The 19,187-nt window shown below is 47.2% G+C and overlaps 1 protein-coding gene across 2 annotated transcripts in view; it reads left to right on the top strand.

The window, feature by feature from the left end:
- The window catches only part of LOC147234298 (uncharacterized), a 58,896-nt gene extending 42,968 nt beyond the window's left edge, over positions 1-15,928 (top strand). The window contains exons 3-5 of one of the 2 annotated variants that reach the window (XM_086147190.1): positions 4,592-4,662; positions 7,315-7,405; positions 13,001-15,928. In XM_086147190.1, the coding sequence (XP_086003316.1) occupies positions 4,592-4,662; positions 7,315-7,405; positions 13,001-13,044 (206 nt within the window). In that variant the 3' untranslated portion in view covers positions 13,045-15,928. Of the gene's footprint in view, positions 1-4,591; positions 4,663-7,314; positions 8,384-13,000 lie in introns of those variants that run through there. The other variant, XM_086147189.1, reaches the window with a different exon arrangement.
- Positions 15,929-19,187: the final 3,259 nt, after the last annotated feature.

Here is a 19,187-nt window from a genome sequence, read left to right on the forward strand (position 1 = left end):
AATGTCTATATAGCAATCAATACAAAGAATGAGCAAAGTGAATTCTTGTCGAAATCTTCTCATCTTGGCAACTGGACTTGAATTTCTTCTTTGGTGAGTAAATTTCACCTTTTTTGTGTAAATTTTTACACGAAGAGCCACCGTAACCTAGACGGAGACATTATTCACCTTCTCGTTCCCCACCGGGGACCTTCCTGCGATGAGAGGAAGCTCTAAGCTCTGCGGAGCCGATGATAAATTTTGTTTGACAGAAAAAATGCGTTACAGTCGCTTCGATCGGGGATTTTGATCCGGAAGAAAGATTATAATCCTCTGATAACGTCTTGATTATCATCCTTAGCTGCAACTGCGATCTTAAAATAAGCGGTCTGGATCACATCAAACAGCGTCCATTCTTTTGAAAGCCTCTCTCCATTTTTAAAGATACAAAATATGATAATAGATGTGATATGTTCCCACATTATCAAACTTTAGTCAACTTGAATTCATCTTTTTTTTTTAAATTCGCCACGGACACGAATCCCCAGCGGGCCTGCGGCGCGAACGAACGGGTCCGGCCTCGGATCGCCGTTCTCGCACAGCTTGTCCGACGATCCTCTCCCTCCGGCCCGAAAAAAAAGCCCCGAAACAGTCGGCGTCCCCTCCGACCCCCCGCGGGACGAGGCCGCGCTTCATTACGTGGGAGGTGAATCTATACTTAACATTCTGGGAGGGCGGTTGTGTTTTTACCGCTTCACCGCCAGGACGGAGGAAAACTAGACTTCGCAGCATGTTTGCCTCCACGCTGGAGATCAGGAGATCTCCAGAAGACAGATGGAGCCAAGCTAGAATTACTTTTATTCAAATTATGAAGCAACAATTGCATGTGTGTGTGTGTGTGTGGTTCCTCAGGGTTCTCCGGGTTCCTCACACACATTTAAATGAGAGGATGAATGGCTGTGTGTCTTTGTTTGACCTGGGAGTGTGTGAGTTATTATATAAAGCCTCAATGTGAAGTGTGAATGGTTGTTTGTCTATTTTTATATATGAGTTGTAAATGAGAGGGTGAATAATTTCTATGTGAGAGAGTGAACGGTCATGTTATTATCTTTGTCCTTTTAATTCTCTCCCTTTTTTATATTTTCACTCATATTTATAGATATCGTCTATATGAGGTGCGAACAAGAGAATTTTAATAGCTGCATGTTTCCAAATGTCTTGAATGAGAGGGTGAATTGCGGTATGACTCCATATAAACACCAAATGAAAGAGTGAATATTTCAATGTGAAAAGTCACGTCTATATGTCTTAAATGAGAGGTGAATGTTGTTATATCCCTGTATAAACTATGAGAGGGTGAATGGTGATATGTGTATATGAGAAGTGAATGATTTAAGGTCTAAAACGCACAATAATGAGAGGGTGAGTGTTTTATACGCCTCTATATGGCATGTAAATGAGAGGGTGAATGGTCTCTATATGCTCCCCTGTGATTGGCCGGTCCAAGGTGAACCCGCCTCTCGCCCAATGACAGCTGGGATAGGGGGATAGGCTCCACCCCCACCCCAAGAGCGGTATTTATAATGAATGAATATGAGACAAATAAGCGTCTCTCCTTACAATCGCACCTAAAGTCCGAGCTAGACGTCGCACCCGAGCGTCGCGGATGAGGTTAATCTTTCGCAAGTTGCTTCCACAAGCACTTTTTCCTCGTAGCGGCGCGAGAGAACGGGGCGAGGCAATCTTCTAAAGCCCCTGCAGCGGAAGAGCCGAAACAGCAGAAATTTAGGGGCCATCAACAGAAGTATAAAGGTTGGGGGGGGAAGAGGGCGGCGGGCACGCTCGCGTAGCGGTAACCTGGTGAAAACCCCGCGGTCCCTTAATGACGTCGGGACCCGCAGTTGCTCAATGTTGCACAAATAAAGCTTAATAAGGAGCGAATTTGCTCCCGAGGAAGACGGGGTGGAAGGAAAAAAGAAGAAAATTAAAGGCACAATTTGTTTGAAACAGAAAGCTGCAGCGATGCAATAACCAGGCCGGGAGGAGAAACGGCCGGCAGCGGTCGGACGGACACGAAGGGAGTCGAGGGTTATCTTAAAAAAAAAAACATAATTTCACCGAAAATCTCAGATGAACGCATGAAGGATGAGCCAATCCTGGGAGAGAGTGGTAATAAATGAGTGACGGAGGCGATGATGCAAAGAAAACCGCACTTCCTGGTTGATTTAACTCAACGGGAAACGAATTCCGACTTATTCCGAGGGAGGAAATTGCGTTATTGTATGAGAGCGCCTCCGAAGTTTGGGGTTCTCCAAACCGCTCCGGTTAAAGCCCATATCCTGTCTGGGTTTTCGCGTCGAACCCCGATCTTGGCCGACGGAAACGCCGCTTTGAAGCGGAGATGCTCGCGTCGCGTATCAAAACCCCCGTCACGCGACTTAAGTCGTCGGCGCCGACGTTTTTCCCCCGGATGAGCCGATCCTCCTCTATCTGATGGAGACGTGAGACGCCGCTTCATCCCTCGTCTTAATAATCCCATTTTAACGTGAAACCACAATAACGCCGCTCTCGCTCAGAGATTGAGATTTGGAAAAGTTTCACTCGAATCAAGCCACCACGTGCCAGGCAGACACACACACACACACACACACACACACACTCAGAATACTACATTAATGTCCCAGTAGAATATACATAACCGGCTGATTGGCCCCGGGGGACGTAATATCTACGCTTTAATTCCAGACAGCAAGTGAGCATATCCTGTTACAAGCCATTACAGGAGTTTAACGCCAGGCGCCGTTTGCTACGCTTCCGCTTTATATCCTGTTTTTTTTTTCTTCTTCTTCTCCCCCGGATTTAAAGATTAGATGGAAAGATTGCAAATATTTAGGCTACGGAAAGACTCTCCGGTTTCGCAACATTTACCCACGTAATTGAAATACTCGGTTCCAAACTGGGGAACGGACGAATGGTGGTAAATAAACCTCAAAAAAAAAAAAAAAAATTATTTTACGCGAGCGTTGACCCGCTATTTCACCGCTGGGCTTTTTGACTGGTTTCTACAGATGCCACTCGAGGGCAGGTGAGCGCAAAAACATCCCGCCTGGAGTCACGGCCGGTTAAAAGGTTTTTATTTTTTTCCTCCGTCAGGTCATCAGCTCTGACTGACAGCTCAGGGGCATCGGGAGGATTAATATTCAAATTAAAATGCCGTTTTCGTCGATGGTGTCAAACACGGCGATAAGCAAAACACGACGTGTCTGGGAGCAAACCCTTGCGATGACCCTCAAACCCGCCGCTCTACCGCAATATCCATATGCCCTGAAGGATTTGTCGTATTCAAATATTTTTCATTTCGCCGGTTTGTTTTTTGCAATACAGCCATTGTCAGCAATAAATCAGCTGAAAGCGGAATGGAGGAAAACATTCATTCGTTCGTTCGTTTTCCATATTGCTTATCCTGCGCTCAGGATATTGAGGAGCCTATCATTGGGCCAGAGGCCTAACTTACGTACAGTAAACCCTTGTTTTTCGCGGGGGTTACGTTCCAAAAAGAACCCGTGATAGGCAAAATCCATGAAGTAGAAACCTTTTTTTTTTTTTTTTTACAAGTATTATACAATTAAGTACTCCATTATAAATTGAAAAGAAAGAACAAACCGTTTTACAGGCTCAATCCTTTGTTTCACAAATAAAAGTACCGTACTTTAGAAACGTTTTTTTCAACAAATAACTTCTGTACTGTACTGTCAAATAATAATTTTAATCATCAGTGTGAAGCACCGCCCACCCGAGTAATTGGATTAAACGGGAGAAAATTAAAAATGATTATGAAAAAAAACAACAAAGTACAGTCGGACAAATAGTGTTTCTTATAGTTTTCAAACCGGCCCTTGCTGGAGTTAAATGCGCTTGGTGCCGCGTGAACAGCTCTTGTTCCTCCTCTTCCCTGTCACTGTCAGCAAAGTTTCGATACAGTATTCTCGCTTTTGTGCAGATAACGTTCGTATCCGACGTAATGTTTTTTTTTCATTAATCCACAGAGCCGATGTAGACTCCATCCTTGCCATGGTCTTGTTGCCGACAGTTGCGACCCTTTTTGCATCCGTGTTAAAACTCATCGCTGCTGTCGTCCTCGTGTTTTTTTTCTTCCTTCTTTACGGAAGGAGCGGAAGATTCATTCATTCCGTGATGCCGACCTACAGCCGCATAGCTTTTACCTTCCCTTAGCATGTCCAGAAGTTTCACTTTATCTGCGATAGATAGCATCTTCCGCTGCCTTTTGGGCCCTTTTGTCGCTCCAGAGCGTTTTGTCAACATTAAGGGTTTTAGAGAAACTGGAAATTGCAAGAGAATTTGCACGTACGTCATGCAAATTCGGCAAGATGTTTTACGTACGTGTACATATCAAACTGCAATGTTATTGACGCACATGTAGAGAAGAAGCGGAGTGACTTTTTAGCCAATCAGAATGCAGAACACAATGCACGACGCAAATCCGTGAAGCAGCGAAACCGTGAAAAGTAAAGCGCGTTATAGCGAGGGATCACTGAATACTTTTAATTTTGTTCTTCTCACATGCGGTTTATCTATATTTCTGTTAAAACAGCGACGTCGGAGCGGTTTGGGAGAGGTCATCGGACGCACCGCGGCTCAAAACAACAACCAGCTACTTTAAGTGTAAGTATGCAAATGAGCATCTTAATCCCCTCTTCATTTGAAAGGAGCGTCCGAGCCCTAATAACAGCCGCAGCTGGTAAACGGACACTTTAGGCTCTTTTCCTGGCTTCGGGCCACCGCTTCCCCCTCTCGTCAGCCAAAGAGACCAGACAGTCATCGCTCAGCCCGTCGGCCCGCTGGGCTGCGGCGCCCGAACGCATGGCGAGGACGACCAAAGAGCCGCTTGTAAATGATGCCTAAACTACTGTGGAAACACATTGCAAGAAAATTAGCTGGAAGGGCGGCAACCAGCCTGTAGCCTTTCGAGGGGACACACACACACACACACACATTAAGGGGTGTAATATAGGCTGATAAATACTGCGTTCAGGGGGGGGGGAGGATGTTCATTTGCAACATCCTCATTTCATATTCTCGCCAGTTGAGCGTGCCTCAGTTTTGAGGTGTAATATAGGCCTGCCAAATCAGCAGTCGCCCCATTACTCATCCCCCTCTGCGCTGTCTCCTGGCTTGTGCTCCAGTGCTAATGCAGATTACAGGGATATATGAGGGCTATTTTGTTCGCCGCAGGGTGGAAACGATCACAGGCAACCCCATCCCTCTATGATGCACGACGCTACATCTGTCGGCCCCCCCGAACCCTCCACGAGAAGCGATCTGGAGATCCATCAGAGCCGGGCTCTTATCAGATCTGCAGCTGCACATCAATTATAGACAAGATGTTAAAAAAAAAAAAAAATTGGGTCACTCTATCAACATGCATTCAATCCTGGGGGACATTGTTTGGTTAAGTGATGAGTGACTGCGATAGATCCAGACTTTAGATACAGCTACTGTGTTTATACATGGGAATACTGATAATGCGTCCCTAAAAACAGATAGTACATTACAAATAATTCATTACTTTTTTCCCAAAACTATCCTTATCGCTATAAAACTCGAACGCTCTGGATTCCGAGCCTCGGAAATGTAATCGGCGCAAACCAACGTAAAAACGAGGAGGTTTCTACGGGCTGGAGAAAAGCAGCTGAGGGGTACTTTAAGGAAAAATGCTCAAACATTTAAAATAATCAAAATATTTCAATTCATTCATTTTCGGTCACCGGGGGCGCGGGAGCCGATCCCGGACCGGTTGCCGGGCGACCACAGGGTCACAAATAGAAATAAGCGAGCATCTCAACCATTCACAAGTCACCGATCTCTGATTATTAAATGTAAAAAACAAGGTGCGTGCGCTCGGATAACGTCGCCGGAACTTTCTCCGCGCGCAACGAGTGGCGGGCATCGATCCGAGGCGATATCCGAGAGGAACCGTCTGGAAGTTACGCGCAACTTAAATGGTCTCCTCGCGAGCTTCTTCTTATCTGTTCCGTGACCAGGAGACGTCCGTAGCATAACCGCACGTTTAATCTTCATGCAAGTCTCCGCTCATCTCCTGGGTAAATTGACCATTCATCATATTATTGGGCTTTTACAGCTTGACTTTTTGAGCGATCCGTCTCTCAAACGCCCCCTCCGCCCCCGGCGGCCCCATCAATCATTCCCCAATGAAGATGTCACGCCTCATTGTGTCGAGCGTTATCCCAAACAATTTCCAAGACCCCTCTCGGATGATAAATTAAAAGCTGAACTTTGGACGGTCCGTCCTCCCGAGGACGCCGTGTTCCCGCCGGTCGGCACGTCCGACCCGAGACGCCTCCGGGTTTCATTTCCGAAACCGCGAACCGTCGACGGCGGCGCAGGCATTAGCGGGAACGGGGACGTCTGCAAGCTCCGCTTTTCATCAGGCGCCGCAAACTGCAGCCGTCATCAAGAGGGAGTCGCTGCTCAACAAGGGATATAATTGGTTTGTGGTTAATGGCAGTTTGGAGCCGTTAGTTGTCCGTAAAATCACAGTTTGAGCTTTCGAGGACTTCGGCCGAAACGTTTTCTTCAGACGGCGTTTAGCCCGACAGCTTGTCCCGACACCCGCGCGGCGGCTTTCCTTCGGAAGACAAATCTTAAGTTTCTCCGTCATCCCCGGTCTTGGTTGATTCTTCTTCACTTGAAGAAGCGAAGAAATTCGAGTGAAGATATTCGAGTCCAGTCGCCACGACAAGAACAAGACGCCGAAAACCGACGATCAAATCGGACGTGTTGAAGCGTTCGGGTCGAAATTACATCGCAAGCTCACAGCCGGAAGGTCTCCGGTTGGCTTGCGACGCTTCGTCAAATTCGTCAAATTCTATAATTTGATGAAAACAGCGGTTCTCATGCAACCCTGCTGAAAGTCAAGGAAAATGACGACGCTCCAGATCGCTAATATCATTTAGCAGTCAAACTGTGATGGTTGACAGACCATCACACCAGATATATTGTTATTTAGTTCTAGTTGTGTATGTATTTCTCACCCTCACTGTTCCTTAATGTTGCCCATTGTCATCCCCGTTGTTGTTGTCGTCTACTTATCTGCTGTTTATTTATTCCTGAATTAAAAAAAAAAAAAAAAATGCTTTCCTGTCTCCTGCCTTTCTATTTATACTCATATTAATATTCATATTTATTTCTTTTTAGACGCAACTGTTACGCTGCTGCAAAAGGAATTTCCCCAATGGGGATCAATAAAGTTGATCTTATCTTATCTCTCGTTCTGACATGTTCTGTGGTTTTCAGGCCCCTCCAGGCGAGGAGATGAGGCCACCTGGAGCCGGAGCCCGTCCCTCCACGCCCGGCGCTCACAAGGATCTCGGAGAGCGTTTATCACGTGAGCAGACGCGCCGACGCACCAAACTCACCGGAAAGAACACTCGCCACGACCGATAACCCTCGAACCGTCGGCTCGCTCCATCGGCCGTTTCAATAGTTAAAGATTTAATGACGGTAGCGATTAGCCACGGAAGTAATGAGCTGGAATTTGAATAATTGAGTTTAAGGAAGTACTTCGGCTCGGCGGTAAATATGCTTCACACGGGAGACCGGAATCGAGCGTCGCAGGATTTCCACGTAAATTGATCTCATTATCCTCCTCCTCCCGCGACCCGAGCGTCTCCGCCGGTCACCCGGCGCGAGCCGTGGAAATGTCACGGACCCGAGAGCGGGCATCCATCATTCCGCAGCCAGCGTTCCCGATAAGGGCGGCAAAATGATAACGTAATGAATTCCGATCGTCCGAGAGACTCGGCGTCGAGCCTGCAAAAAGTCCGCGACGAATTCGTTCAAAAAAATCGAGCGTTTTCCCGCATCGGCCGGCGAATTCATTTCTTTTCTGTTTATCCGTTAATAAATCTTAACTGCTTATATTATGAAGCGGCGGCTCGCAAACTGCATTTTTCCCTTATAAAACCCCAGCGTTGCCGCCCGCAGGATCGCGGAGATAAAATATAATCTGTTCCCTCGGCAGTCACGCCTCGTCTTGTGAGGCCCGGCAGAGGCCGTTCCTCGACGTGTCGGCCCCCGCCGCCGCCGCCGCCGCCGCCACCTCCGTCTCCTCGCCCCCGCCGCACCGCCGTTTCATTATTAAACTTGTATAAGATCATTAGCATACAAAGCAGGAAGCCTACCGCGTCGGAGTCATACATATTTATCCCGGCGCGTGCACGCCCTCACGCTGTAAAGGCGCCGCGGCGCGCAGGCGTGACCGTCCTCCCCGCCGCAGGAGACGGGGCGCTTTACGGCGCCCGCGAAGTGGATATTAGCGGGAGCGTGGCTAGTTTTGAGGAGCGGATATTTACCCGTGAAACTTCAGGAAACATGAGCTTGCATTTTCCCAACGCGCATGTGTGTGTGTTTGCGAGCCGAGCAGATGGAAGTGGGGTTAGGCTCATCGGAGCGGTGCGCTCTGAGCATATCAAATATAGTTTAGCGGAGGAATTTCAACGCGGCGACGGCGCCGGCGCCGGCGATACATATTCATCTGCTTCTCATCAAACACGGGGTGGAAGGCAAACACGGAGCACGACGAGCATCACCTGTGGGGCCCCTTCGCTTCCTCCTATCCTTCCTTTTCCCAAACCCCGCTCTCTGCTTAGCTTCGCTCTCGCTGTCTCTCGGGGTCCCCCTCCCTCCCTCCCTCCCTCCCTGTTGTTCCTCTTCTGCCCAACCTGCCGCCTCAGAGCACAAAACCCTCCTTATTTGCAGCGTGGAGTCCTCCGCTAACACTCCTTCCTCCTCCGTTCTTGTTCTTTCCTCCCTCCCTTCCTCCTGCGAGATCGCCGTCGTGTCTTATGGCTTTTTATTCCTACGTGATGGTAGATGGGTTCATGTAGGAGTAGAAGCCACTAAACACGCGGCGGCTGCCCGACGCGCTCGCCAGAACAAGCGACGGGTTTCCCGTGGACGCGGCAGCTGCCAGGTAATCGCTGCTAACCGCAGTTACGAAAAAAAACAAAAAAAAAAAAAACAAGTAAGACCAAATCGATCGGAAGTCACTCCCGAACGGATCGATTGGTTTTCAGGTTGAAAGAGACCAAATTAAGATTTGTGACGTGAACGGACCTACTTTTTCCGCCGAGATCCTCCCACCTGCATGCTGCCTGCACGTGCCCTAAATTTCAAACTCATTCCCGCATCTCTCGGGGAGGGAGCGGGGCGGGAAGGGTCACTCTGCAGAAGCCGGAGCTGGAGAAAACTCAAAATAGGGAGCGGGAGGAAGCGCGCTCGGAGGAAAAAAAAAGGTAGGTCGGGCGAGACGGATCATCGCGTCCGGCTCCGGCTGGAAATCGGAGAAAATCTCCCGCTTCGGTTTTTTCCTCGACGAGTAAAGACATCTCAGATGGTTTTGACGAGTTTAAATGAGAATCGGGGGTCACTACATTGCAACAGAGACAAGTGGGGAAGAATCAAAATAGCACTCACATATATAGAACTCACACATAGATAAATATACACTGCTCAAAAAAAATAAAGGAAACACTTAAAAAGCACATCCTAGATCTAAATGAATGAAATATTCTTATGAAATACTTTGCTCTTTACACAGTTGAATGTGCTGACAACAAAATCACACAAAAATGATCCATGGAAATCAATTGTATCAACCCATGGAGGTCTGGATGAGGAATCACACTCAAAATTAAAGTGTAAAAACAAACTCCAGGCTGATCCAACTTTGATGTAATGTCCTTAAAACAAGTCAAAATGAATCCGTGTTGCTTCCTGAGTGGACACTATGATTTCACACAAGTGTGATTGACTTGGAGTTACATTGTGTTGTTCAAGTGTTCCCTTTATTTTTTTGAGCAGTATATATAACTCTATATAAAAATAAAGAAAAAAATAGAGAATAATAAAAATAAAGCAAAAAGAACAGTAAAGTGGAAAAAAAAAAAAAAAAAGATAAAATATAAAAATATATGTAACTATATTCATGTGTATTTACAAGTATATGATTGCATGTAGTCATTTTATGCCCAAGTTGGGGTCGACGTTTTTCGGTTGGAAAACGCAGATATATTTCACATGCCGACGGAGAATGGTATTTTTTTTTTGTCAGCTCAAAGAAAACAAAACACATCGGGAAACACGTATAGTTTCCCCCTCCTCACCAGCCTGGGATCTCCAACCCATTTCCCGGCTAGCCGCTTACATTTCCATCCCCTCATTACGCCCCCCGGCGCATCGCAGCCAACAAACGGCTAATGATGGTATTAATCAGCGAAAAAGAAAAAAAATAATAATGAAATCTCTCGAGTGAACCTCGGTGTCGAGCAATTATGCGAAGAAATTCAAATGATCCCGCCGCCGTCGGGTCCGGTTCGGCGGGACGGGGTTTAAATGTCAACTGTCTGTTTGTGTTTGCCGCGAAATAAAGTGCCGGCGTTCAGCGCCTAAACGGAATCCGAGTAGAGCCTAAACGGGCTGTTGGCGGAAACGAGACGCTGAATTATTAATCCCTCCATATTACAAGGATTTGACACATGCTTGCAATTGTGTGACATTACTCCTGCACTGATATGAGCTGGATAATTATTCAAGATGAAATTGCAATAGATACGGTCTGCTGGGGTTTAATGATTTATTCAATGCTCCGAGTTGTTGTGATCTAATATTCAGCGGGTGGGATGGGAAGTTTCTTTTGCTTGCATTATCGGTTTAATTTATTTCGCAGGTTCCCACTCCTATGCGCACACGTGCCTACGTGTGTGTGTGTGTGTGTGTGTTTTCTCGCTCTTTTAAAAGTCTGAGAGAATAGCAGAGCAACGGAGAAACGTTAGAATAGGCTGAGAGAGGATTCGATCGCGGACCAGCGGGGTTCCATGGGAATCTAAAGGTGGGGAATCAAGCAGCCAGGCATGTATGGGAAAAGAAAACCTGCATTATTAAAGATAGCAGGCGTATGAAGGGGAAGTAGTGCTGGAATAGATTGTTAGCATCCCTGGCTGCTCGCCTCGGGGTGTTTATGCCTTTTTTTTTTTTTTTTTTTTTCCCCGCATTCTCCGGTAATGATCCGACCGCGCCGTAAACTTCATGCTTCCAGAAATGTAAAAAAATAAAAAGCGATAAAAAAAAAAAAAAAAAAAACAAGTAAAACCTCTAAGAAATAAGACAACGCTCCGCCGTCTTTCAATTATGCAACGGGTTCCCGCCACGTGAGCCGGAGGAATCGTCGAGTCCGGGGTCAAACTCAGCAACAACTGCTGCATTTGCATCTGACGGATGCTAAATATAGCGCGCGGGTGTGTGTGTGTGTGTGTGTGTGTGTGTGTGCGTACAGTAGGATTTAATGTAAGAAATGTTTCGCTACTGTATTCCCCCTCCCCCTCCACACACACACACACACACACACGCATATACACACCTCGCCTCCCCTCCACCAGGACGCCCTTTGATTCTCCTGTAATAAATAATGCTCTTTTGTGTTCTCTGCTTCATTTGTTCCCGTTTGTAATGTCAGAGCTGTTCAATAAATTATGAATCGTGCCTGCTGCATATCTCTTTTCATTTGTCAGTCTTCCCCCCCGCCATTGCCACGCATCGGTGCTGCCAGATATATAAACACATGTTCCCACGCACACACACACACACACACACACACACACACACACAGGTTTGGAGAGATGATTATCATTGCGTAGTTCATGCAGACGTTCTCGATTTTAAATAGTTCGGAGGGAGACTTTTACTGCAAAGGGTGGAGACGGAAATACGGTGGACCCTCGCTAATTCTCAAATTTTTTTTCTTCATTTTTTTTTTTTTAGAATTCGGTTCTCGCGATTTATCATTCCTTTCATTTTTTTTTTTTTTTTTTTTACAGTATTTGAATTTTTCCTCCATGACTAAATAGCTATATTGTAGCCTAAGAAGAAAGAAACAGTAAAAAATATGGTTTAATTCAACTAAAATTCATTCAATAAAACACAAAAAAAATCTTCTTTGCTAAACAATTTGCTAAAGATACCCACTCGCTCCTATCACGCCAGATCTCATACGGAATAACAAGACGCCTCCTAAATGCCCGGTTTCTACCCAAAAGAGCCCAAGCGTAGCAGGAAGATGCTGACTATCGCTGAAAAGATAAACCCTCTCGATATATTCAATCACCATAACTGCTGCACGGCGAATTCTGCATCATTCCGGTTTCAGTTCAGCAAAGTATTCTCAGTGGTGAGTATTTCAATATTCATTGTACGTTAAAACTACTCAAAAGAGTGCAAGAGTGCGGGAAGCGTAAAGCAGCGGATGGCGGGTCGATAACAGTTTGCGGGAGGTCGGTAAAGGGTTGAGTGAGGTTCGTCGAAGGTTAATATATCCGGAAATACCGTGAAAATTGTCACTTTGTGGAAATTAATTTTTCCCGGGGGGGGGGTCTTGGAACGCCCACCAAAAGCGAGGGTCCGCCATATCGCCGCTGTAGGTGGTTCTGACAACAAAATTCATTCATTCACCCTGCGGGAGGGCTGTGATTGGACGAGAGGTGGGTTCGTCCTGGACCGCTACGATAATAAAATCTCAACGTAAAGAATTCACACGTCACGATGAACGTCCCGCATGTGTTTGGACCGTGGGAGGAACCCGGAGACCCCTGAGGAACCCCTGCTGGAATCCAACCGGGAACCTTCTTGCCGCGAGGCGAGATCCAGTCAGATACGTCGGGAGCCGGAATAGTTCATCGAAAATCTGTATTTTCTAGCAAAGGGCGATCTGGCGACGGGGATCATTTGAATCGGACCCCTGAAAGCGGCGCCGAGAAAACAAAGGATCCCTTTAAGAAGAGAAAATAAAGATGTCATTAGTGTCGGCGCTGTGATATCCCTCGGAGCCGCCTCGCAGCAGGAAGGTCGAAAGATTGTTTAGGAGTAACTCCGATGCGGAGGATGAACTGCAGAGGCACAGCGTGACTCTTTCATTCTCTTTTCTCAGAGATTTCGGGCAGCGGCGCTCGCCTACACGCCAGCTGGATGTAGTCTGGGGGAATCGCCTCGACCATCTTCTCTCTTTTTTTTTTTTTTTTTTTTTTTTTTCCTGATGAAATCAGAGGAAATCCACAAGCAGCCCAAGGCGGACCACACATCTTTTTTTTAACCCTACTATTCAATAATTCTCAGTGATAGGCTTCTCCTTTGAGCGCTGGCATCGCTCCCCGTTCCAATTACCGAAAGGCAAAGAGGCCCTCTTGTTTGTCGGCACGCACGCGGTAATTGGATAATCCCCGAAATCTGGGTGGCTGCACAAAAGGGAATCTGTAATTAAACTAGAGGGTCTGTCAAACATTGACACAGATGAGTCCTGCAGAGAGCACGCCGATGCTGTGGATGAGTCAACAGCGGCGACCGAGGGGGGTTTTCGAAACCCCCGCCAGGATTCCCGTTCTCCGGCAAATGCGCGGCCGAGGAGCGCGTTCGGGCCACGGGGGGCCGGGTCGGAAAATGCCGCGACGTCCTGAAATAAATCTAAATGATAAAAGGTTTTATCCATCGCAAATAAAACGCCGGCCGGGCGAGGTGGTTTGGACACGAGCGCGGATGATGCTAATGGTCACCGACGGCGGGAAAGAGGTCGAAGTTGGGACGGAGGCGGGGGATTGGCCGTGACGACGCCAGAAGAAAGTTAGCGGGCGAATATATGAGGTTTAAAATATAAAATCCAAACGCTACTGGAAAAGAAATTTGGATTGATCTGATCCGAGGGAATTAAAAGCGCGGAGCGTTAACCTACTCGAGAGCCTTCGATGCATCACTCGTGATGATTTACCACACCTGCATTTGAAATGTTCATTTTACAATATTTCATATATATTTATATACGAAGGTCCCCAAATACACACTTGATACGACAGCGAGCAGCTTTAGGTGTCTGATGACAAACTGACTTCCCTGGTTTTAAGCGAAGACGGACTTTATCGATCCCATGACGGCGAAATTTAGCAGCATTAGAAAAGTGTGCAAATAGCAACGATAGAATGAATATGCAAATAAAGGATAAAAATACAAATACACAAAGACTAGGCGCAATACAATATCAAAAATATAGAAGGAAATAAAAAGAAAGCCTTATAAGAGGTGCACAGTAGGAGGAGGGGCAGTAAAATGAAATGATAATAAGTAAAGTGTCCTGGAGAATGTAAAAATAAAATATGAATATAAATATTGAGCGGAAATATATATATTTTTGTGATGCACGCAAGCGGCGTCAACGCCGTGCTACATGTTAAGAAATGTAGTAAAAAAAAAAAAAAAAAGATAAATTTTTCCGTCGATTGGTTTGTTTGTAGGAAAAACAAAACACGAGTTGTTGCCTTTCAGAACGTGGGATGTTTGTTCACGTCTTTCCTTCACACATTGGAGGAACCCGGAGAATCGCTGTCTGACATCTTATAAGATACGCAAACATGAGAAATTCACGCCGTATTTCACCGCATCGTTCAGAGAGTCGGGGCACCCTGCGGATAATAAATGGGAAAAATAGGAGTCTATACGGGCTTATCAAGTAAACATGAGACATTCGTCGTATTGGAAATTCAGGACGATGCCCGGGGTTTGCCGGCGCCCGGCCCGGCTGAAGGTCGCGGATCATCCCTTCACATTTAAAACAGTCACGACTGAGAATAAAAACAAAAATAAAAACATGTTCCGGCTACTTTTCTGTTCTCAACTTTTAACAACGCAGCGCCGCTGGAATCGTCCCGGGCCGAAACCCGCAACCCCCCCCCCCCCTTTCGGAGACGCTCTTTTTGGCAGCGACGTGACCCTCCGACGTCCCAGCGTGACGCCGGCGGTGCTGAGCCATCCCGATTCTTCCCGACGTCTCACTGAAACTCATGACAATGAGGCTTCCGCTTAATGAGAGTGTGGCGTCAGCGTTCTGGCTGCAAATTACAGAGATGAGGGCTTTTTAATGATATGTTAATGTCTTGGCCGTATTACCTCTCAGCTGCCCAAACAACATTAAGAACCCCGTGGCTGATTGCGCCGCCGTCCACAAAAACATCCCATTAATTGGAAAATGTTTGAATCGGAGCAGAAAGCGAAAGGCTGAAAAACTTCATTTTCTCGGATAAGCAGGAACATCAATTCTGTTTAGTAACGACGTGATCGTCGCTGTCATTTTACAACTTCCGAAGAGTCGGTTTTACCTTCTTCAAGGGCGCCGCCGCCGCGCCAGAACGCACAGCTGCCGATGAACGCCAGATGTCATCGGGGGGGTCAAACCCGCGACCTCGCGGTTTGCGTAACACTCCGGCTCCTCTCCCGGATCAAGAGATAATGAAACACGCCTTTGCGATATCTAACGCGAGCTCGGGATGCGGGTTTGATTACAAAAAGCGTGCGCGACCCGTCGCGTCGAGTGCGATTAGCACGCGTGATGGCGTGTTTACAGACGGCGGCGCGGAGGAGATCCCGTCTCGTTTCGGTCCCGGGTACATTCTGTCCTTCCCCGCAACTACTTTTTCCCCTTGTTGCACAGCACTTTTAATGTTTATTACTATTATTACGCTGATTATTTATACGCTCCTCTCTTTTAATTGGCTCATTGTCCGTGTGTATAATTCATCATGTAAAGCTCATTTGATCAGTTGCCCGAGGGGAAAGGGATATAAATACCTACAGAGAACAAAACCTCATTACAGGCTAGCGCTTCCATCCATTTAAGTACAAACCCAAAACGAGCGGAGAATAGAAGATAAAGCAGATGGTGGTGGAGCTTCACGTGCCGAACCTCCCGATGCCATGAATACGATCCGGTATCGACCGTCAAACGATCCCTCCCCGCCGATGGGGTTCGCTTGTTTCTCGCCGCGCATTCAATCGATAAATCCTAAATCCTCCCGCTGGAGCCGGTCCTGCGATCCGCCCCCCCGACCGCCTACAATTATATTACAGTAATTCAATCATCTGCCTTCCACACGACGTGACAGGTGCACCTACGGGCGATCTTATTGCTGTCATCGAGTCGTCCCTCCTCGCCAGGTGGAGGCGTTACCGAAGGCGGCCCGCGGAGGAAAGAATCATCATCAGCTGCTCGTTTGCATAACGCTGAGGTTGAATTCTAGGAGGGATCCGCCATCCAATTATAGCCGCCTCCGCTTTTCATCGGCCGTCGAAGACCGGCCTTTTTCGCTCGCGCTTTCGCCGCGACGGCGTTGCACGTCCGGCGACGAGCGGCGTGGAGCGGGAAGCCGTGAAACAGACGCGACATTTTAAAGGGATCTCCGAGTTACCAAGACGTTGTTGTCCTACGTGATCAACCTTCATACCAACAACAGAGCTAAAATCTCTTGACATAGCTTCGCTTGTATGAGCTTTTCACTCGTAGGCCGCCGTTGTTGTTTATGTGTCCTCGCTGTGTGAGCCACAAGTCCGAATGATCTTCAAGATGAAGATGAACAAAGAGGCGCGAATCGGCCAAAGTGGATGCGGCACCCGTGTTGCTACGCTAACGGAGAGAGCGTCCGTTGTTTGGAGCTCATCTTTCGCTGTACACTTCCTGACAAGGTGCTACTTCTGCAGTAGCGGGTTGAGAACATCCAGCGTCTCCTGCCCTTGGAGTTTCACGACACCCGTGACCTCTTTCGGTGGCTTAGCTTAGCACGGCTAAATGCGTCCGGAGAGAAGCGGCGAGAACACGGCCGTGGGTCCTTGGGAAGTTGTGCACGTTCACATTTCCTACTCCTTTCTTCTCTAGTTGTCCCTCAGAAAGCTGTGCAGACTAGCATCGGTCCCTTTGTTTACCCTAGACTGCACAAAAGCAGCACAAAGTGGCATTATTAGCGTATAAACCGTACTGTAGAGAGCGAAAGTTAACCTGAGCAACCGCCATACATCAACCTAGCGAGCAATGCGCTAGGAAAACAATAGCGGCGCCCCCGGGTTAAAATATATGTTATAAATTGCAATTTTTTAATGAAATAATTGTTTGTGCTTTTTTTCAACAACACATTCTAGTATGAGACAAACAGTAAAGTATAATTATACCTATTAGTCCTTCCAGTCAGGGCTCTCCTTTAAAACGTGCGTGAAAATGTCTGCATTCGCAATTTTAGCGGTAACGTCAAAAATGTGAAGTTGGGCGCCAAGTTGGTCTGCAAACTCTTCTTCTGAAAACTCTTTGAGAAATTCATTTCGAAGCCGTATTTTGAGGACATTTTCCGCGGGTCTGGGACAGAAGTGAGACTTTAAAAGCAATCAACATATCATAGCGTGACCCCGGAGGCTGACAGCACACGGGATAAAGGGAACGACCATCAATGGTCATTTTCCGCCGCCGTCGAAGCCTCTCTCTGAGTGGCAGGTGTGTTCCGCGCTTTTAGCCCCGTCTTGTCTGCGTCTTATCACCTTTCATCGACGGGGAGGGGAGCGAGGTTGGAAGGGCTTCTTGCTCATCCGAGGCGAGGAGCAGAGCCAGAGGAAGGCGGCGTCCTTATCAAAGGCCCGGGTGCCGAGCCTCGGTTAAAAATAGAAACCGAGGGAGATTGGCATCGATTTCCGCAGGCGTTGACGGGCCGATTGACAGCGGCATCGCGAGCGCCGGCCGCCGAGCCATCGAGGGAATCCGCCGGGCTGCCTATGATGAGATGAGATGGGGAGATAACTTCTGACAAGTCCTCCACCCGCCACCCATCTCTAATCACCCTGTCCACACACACACACACACACACACATGAATGCGGAGTGAAAGTAATTACCGCATGCATACACACACACACACACACACACACACACACTCAGGAGACATACTCTCGCTGCCCCCTGAGTGAGAAATGGGACTTTGGCTGGCTGAGCATCCACCTGTCCGGTGTCTCCTGCCAAGCCAAAGCTCATGTGCTCACACACATACAAAATACCTCTGCCACCCCCCCGCACTGCCGACAGCAGCCCAGCCCTTTCGGGGTCCCTCGCTTAATTATATCCCATCGGTAAATACAGCCTGGTATCCGCGAGGCGTCCCGATAGGCCGCGTCACTGACCTTTGTTTTACTGCTGTAATTGAACTCCTCTAAGTGATGACTGTTATCGCCGTCCGCTTTATTACGCTTGCAGGATTTGTAGTCGAGCGGAGCGTCACGGGTACGTCGGTATCCGACGGCGAATACACACGGCCGGATAAAGCGGGTGAAAAAAGATAAAACGATACCCCCCGATCAGTAGATTGATCTAAAAGCGCGGTCCTTGTGTTTTTTATTTCAAATACGACGCTAGATTTTTGTAATCTACCTTCCTGTCTTCGATGGCAGGAGAGGGTGGGAGTCGACCAAAAGCCGGTCCACTATGATGCCGACGAAATCCGTTTGTGATGCGGCCCATTATTTTGAACCAGATGCCCCAAGAGTAAAATAACAAATTAATTTGTGGAGGATTTCACAGAAGCCTGCTAGCAGTGCGTTCTCCCTCCGATGCATTCGGATGACGCGCACGGATAGTCATTTCTGGAGAAAAGCGGCGGCTTATCGCCGAATCGCTGAAATTCACTGACGTTCTGTGCGGCGGCTTCCGAAAACACCGCCGTCAGACTGTCAGACAACATATTTTTGGTCTCAGGGAATGCAGCGGTGTCCTTGCGTTATTCGAGGAATCTGAGGATCTGGAATGAACGTTGACGACAAAACGCTGTCTTATAATGTGTGAAGAAAACAGCTGAAAGGAGCAATCAAATGGAAAAAAAAACCATCAGGAAGCCGAAACTCTTTTCCATTTTCAACCTGAAGGGATGCGTTTTATTACCTCAATGTAAAGTTGAAGTGTAGTTTTGTCATTTTATTTAAATGGTCTTACCGTGGGCTAAGCTACGTGTCACATGGCTCCGGCTTCATTTTAAGACGAATACATTTCTATCCATTATTGTCTGAGTCATTCGTCTTTGTCGAATATTGGGATTTTTCCTTTTCAAGGACGCACCTGTGGAAAACAACCCCCTTTATCTGGAGCCGTTGTACCAGAGTCCCACCAAATTACATTTTAATGTTTATCTCTTTCTCCGTAGATAATTGGGAAACTTGCGATTGGTTTGAGAGTAACTGCAGAAATATTAAAGATGTCAAATCTGGAATAAAATGCAGCAAATGTAGAACAAGAATAATATCAGGAAAGGCGTTTATGTCAGAAATGTCCTC

This window comes from Fistularia commersonii, chromosome 5 (assembly GCF_037954325.1).
Source record: "Fistularia commersonii isolate RoL2024-O1a breed Wild chromosome 5, RoL_Fcom_v1.0, whole genome shotgun sequence".
Taxonomy (NCBI): Eukaryota; Metazoa; Chordata; class Actinopteri; order Syngnathiformes; family Fistulariidae; genus Fistularia; species Fistularia commersonii.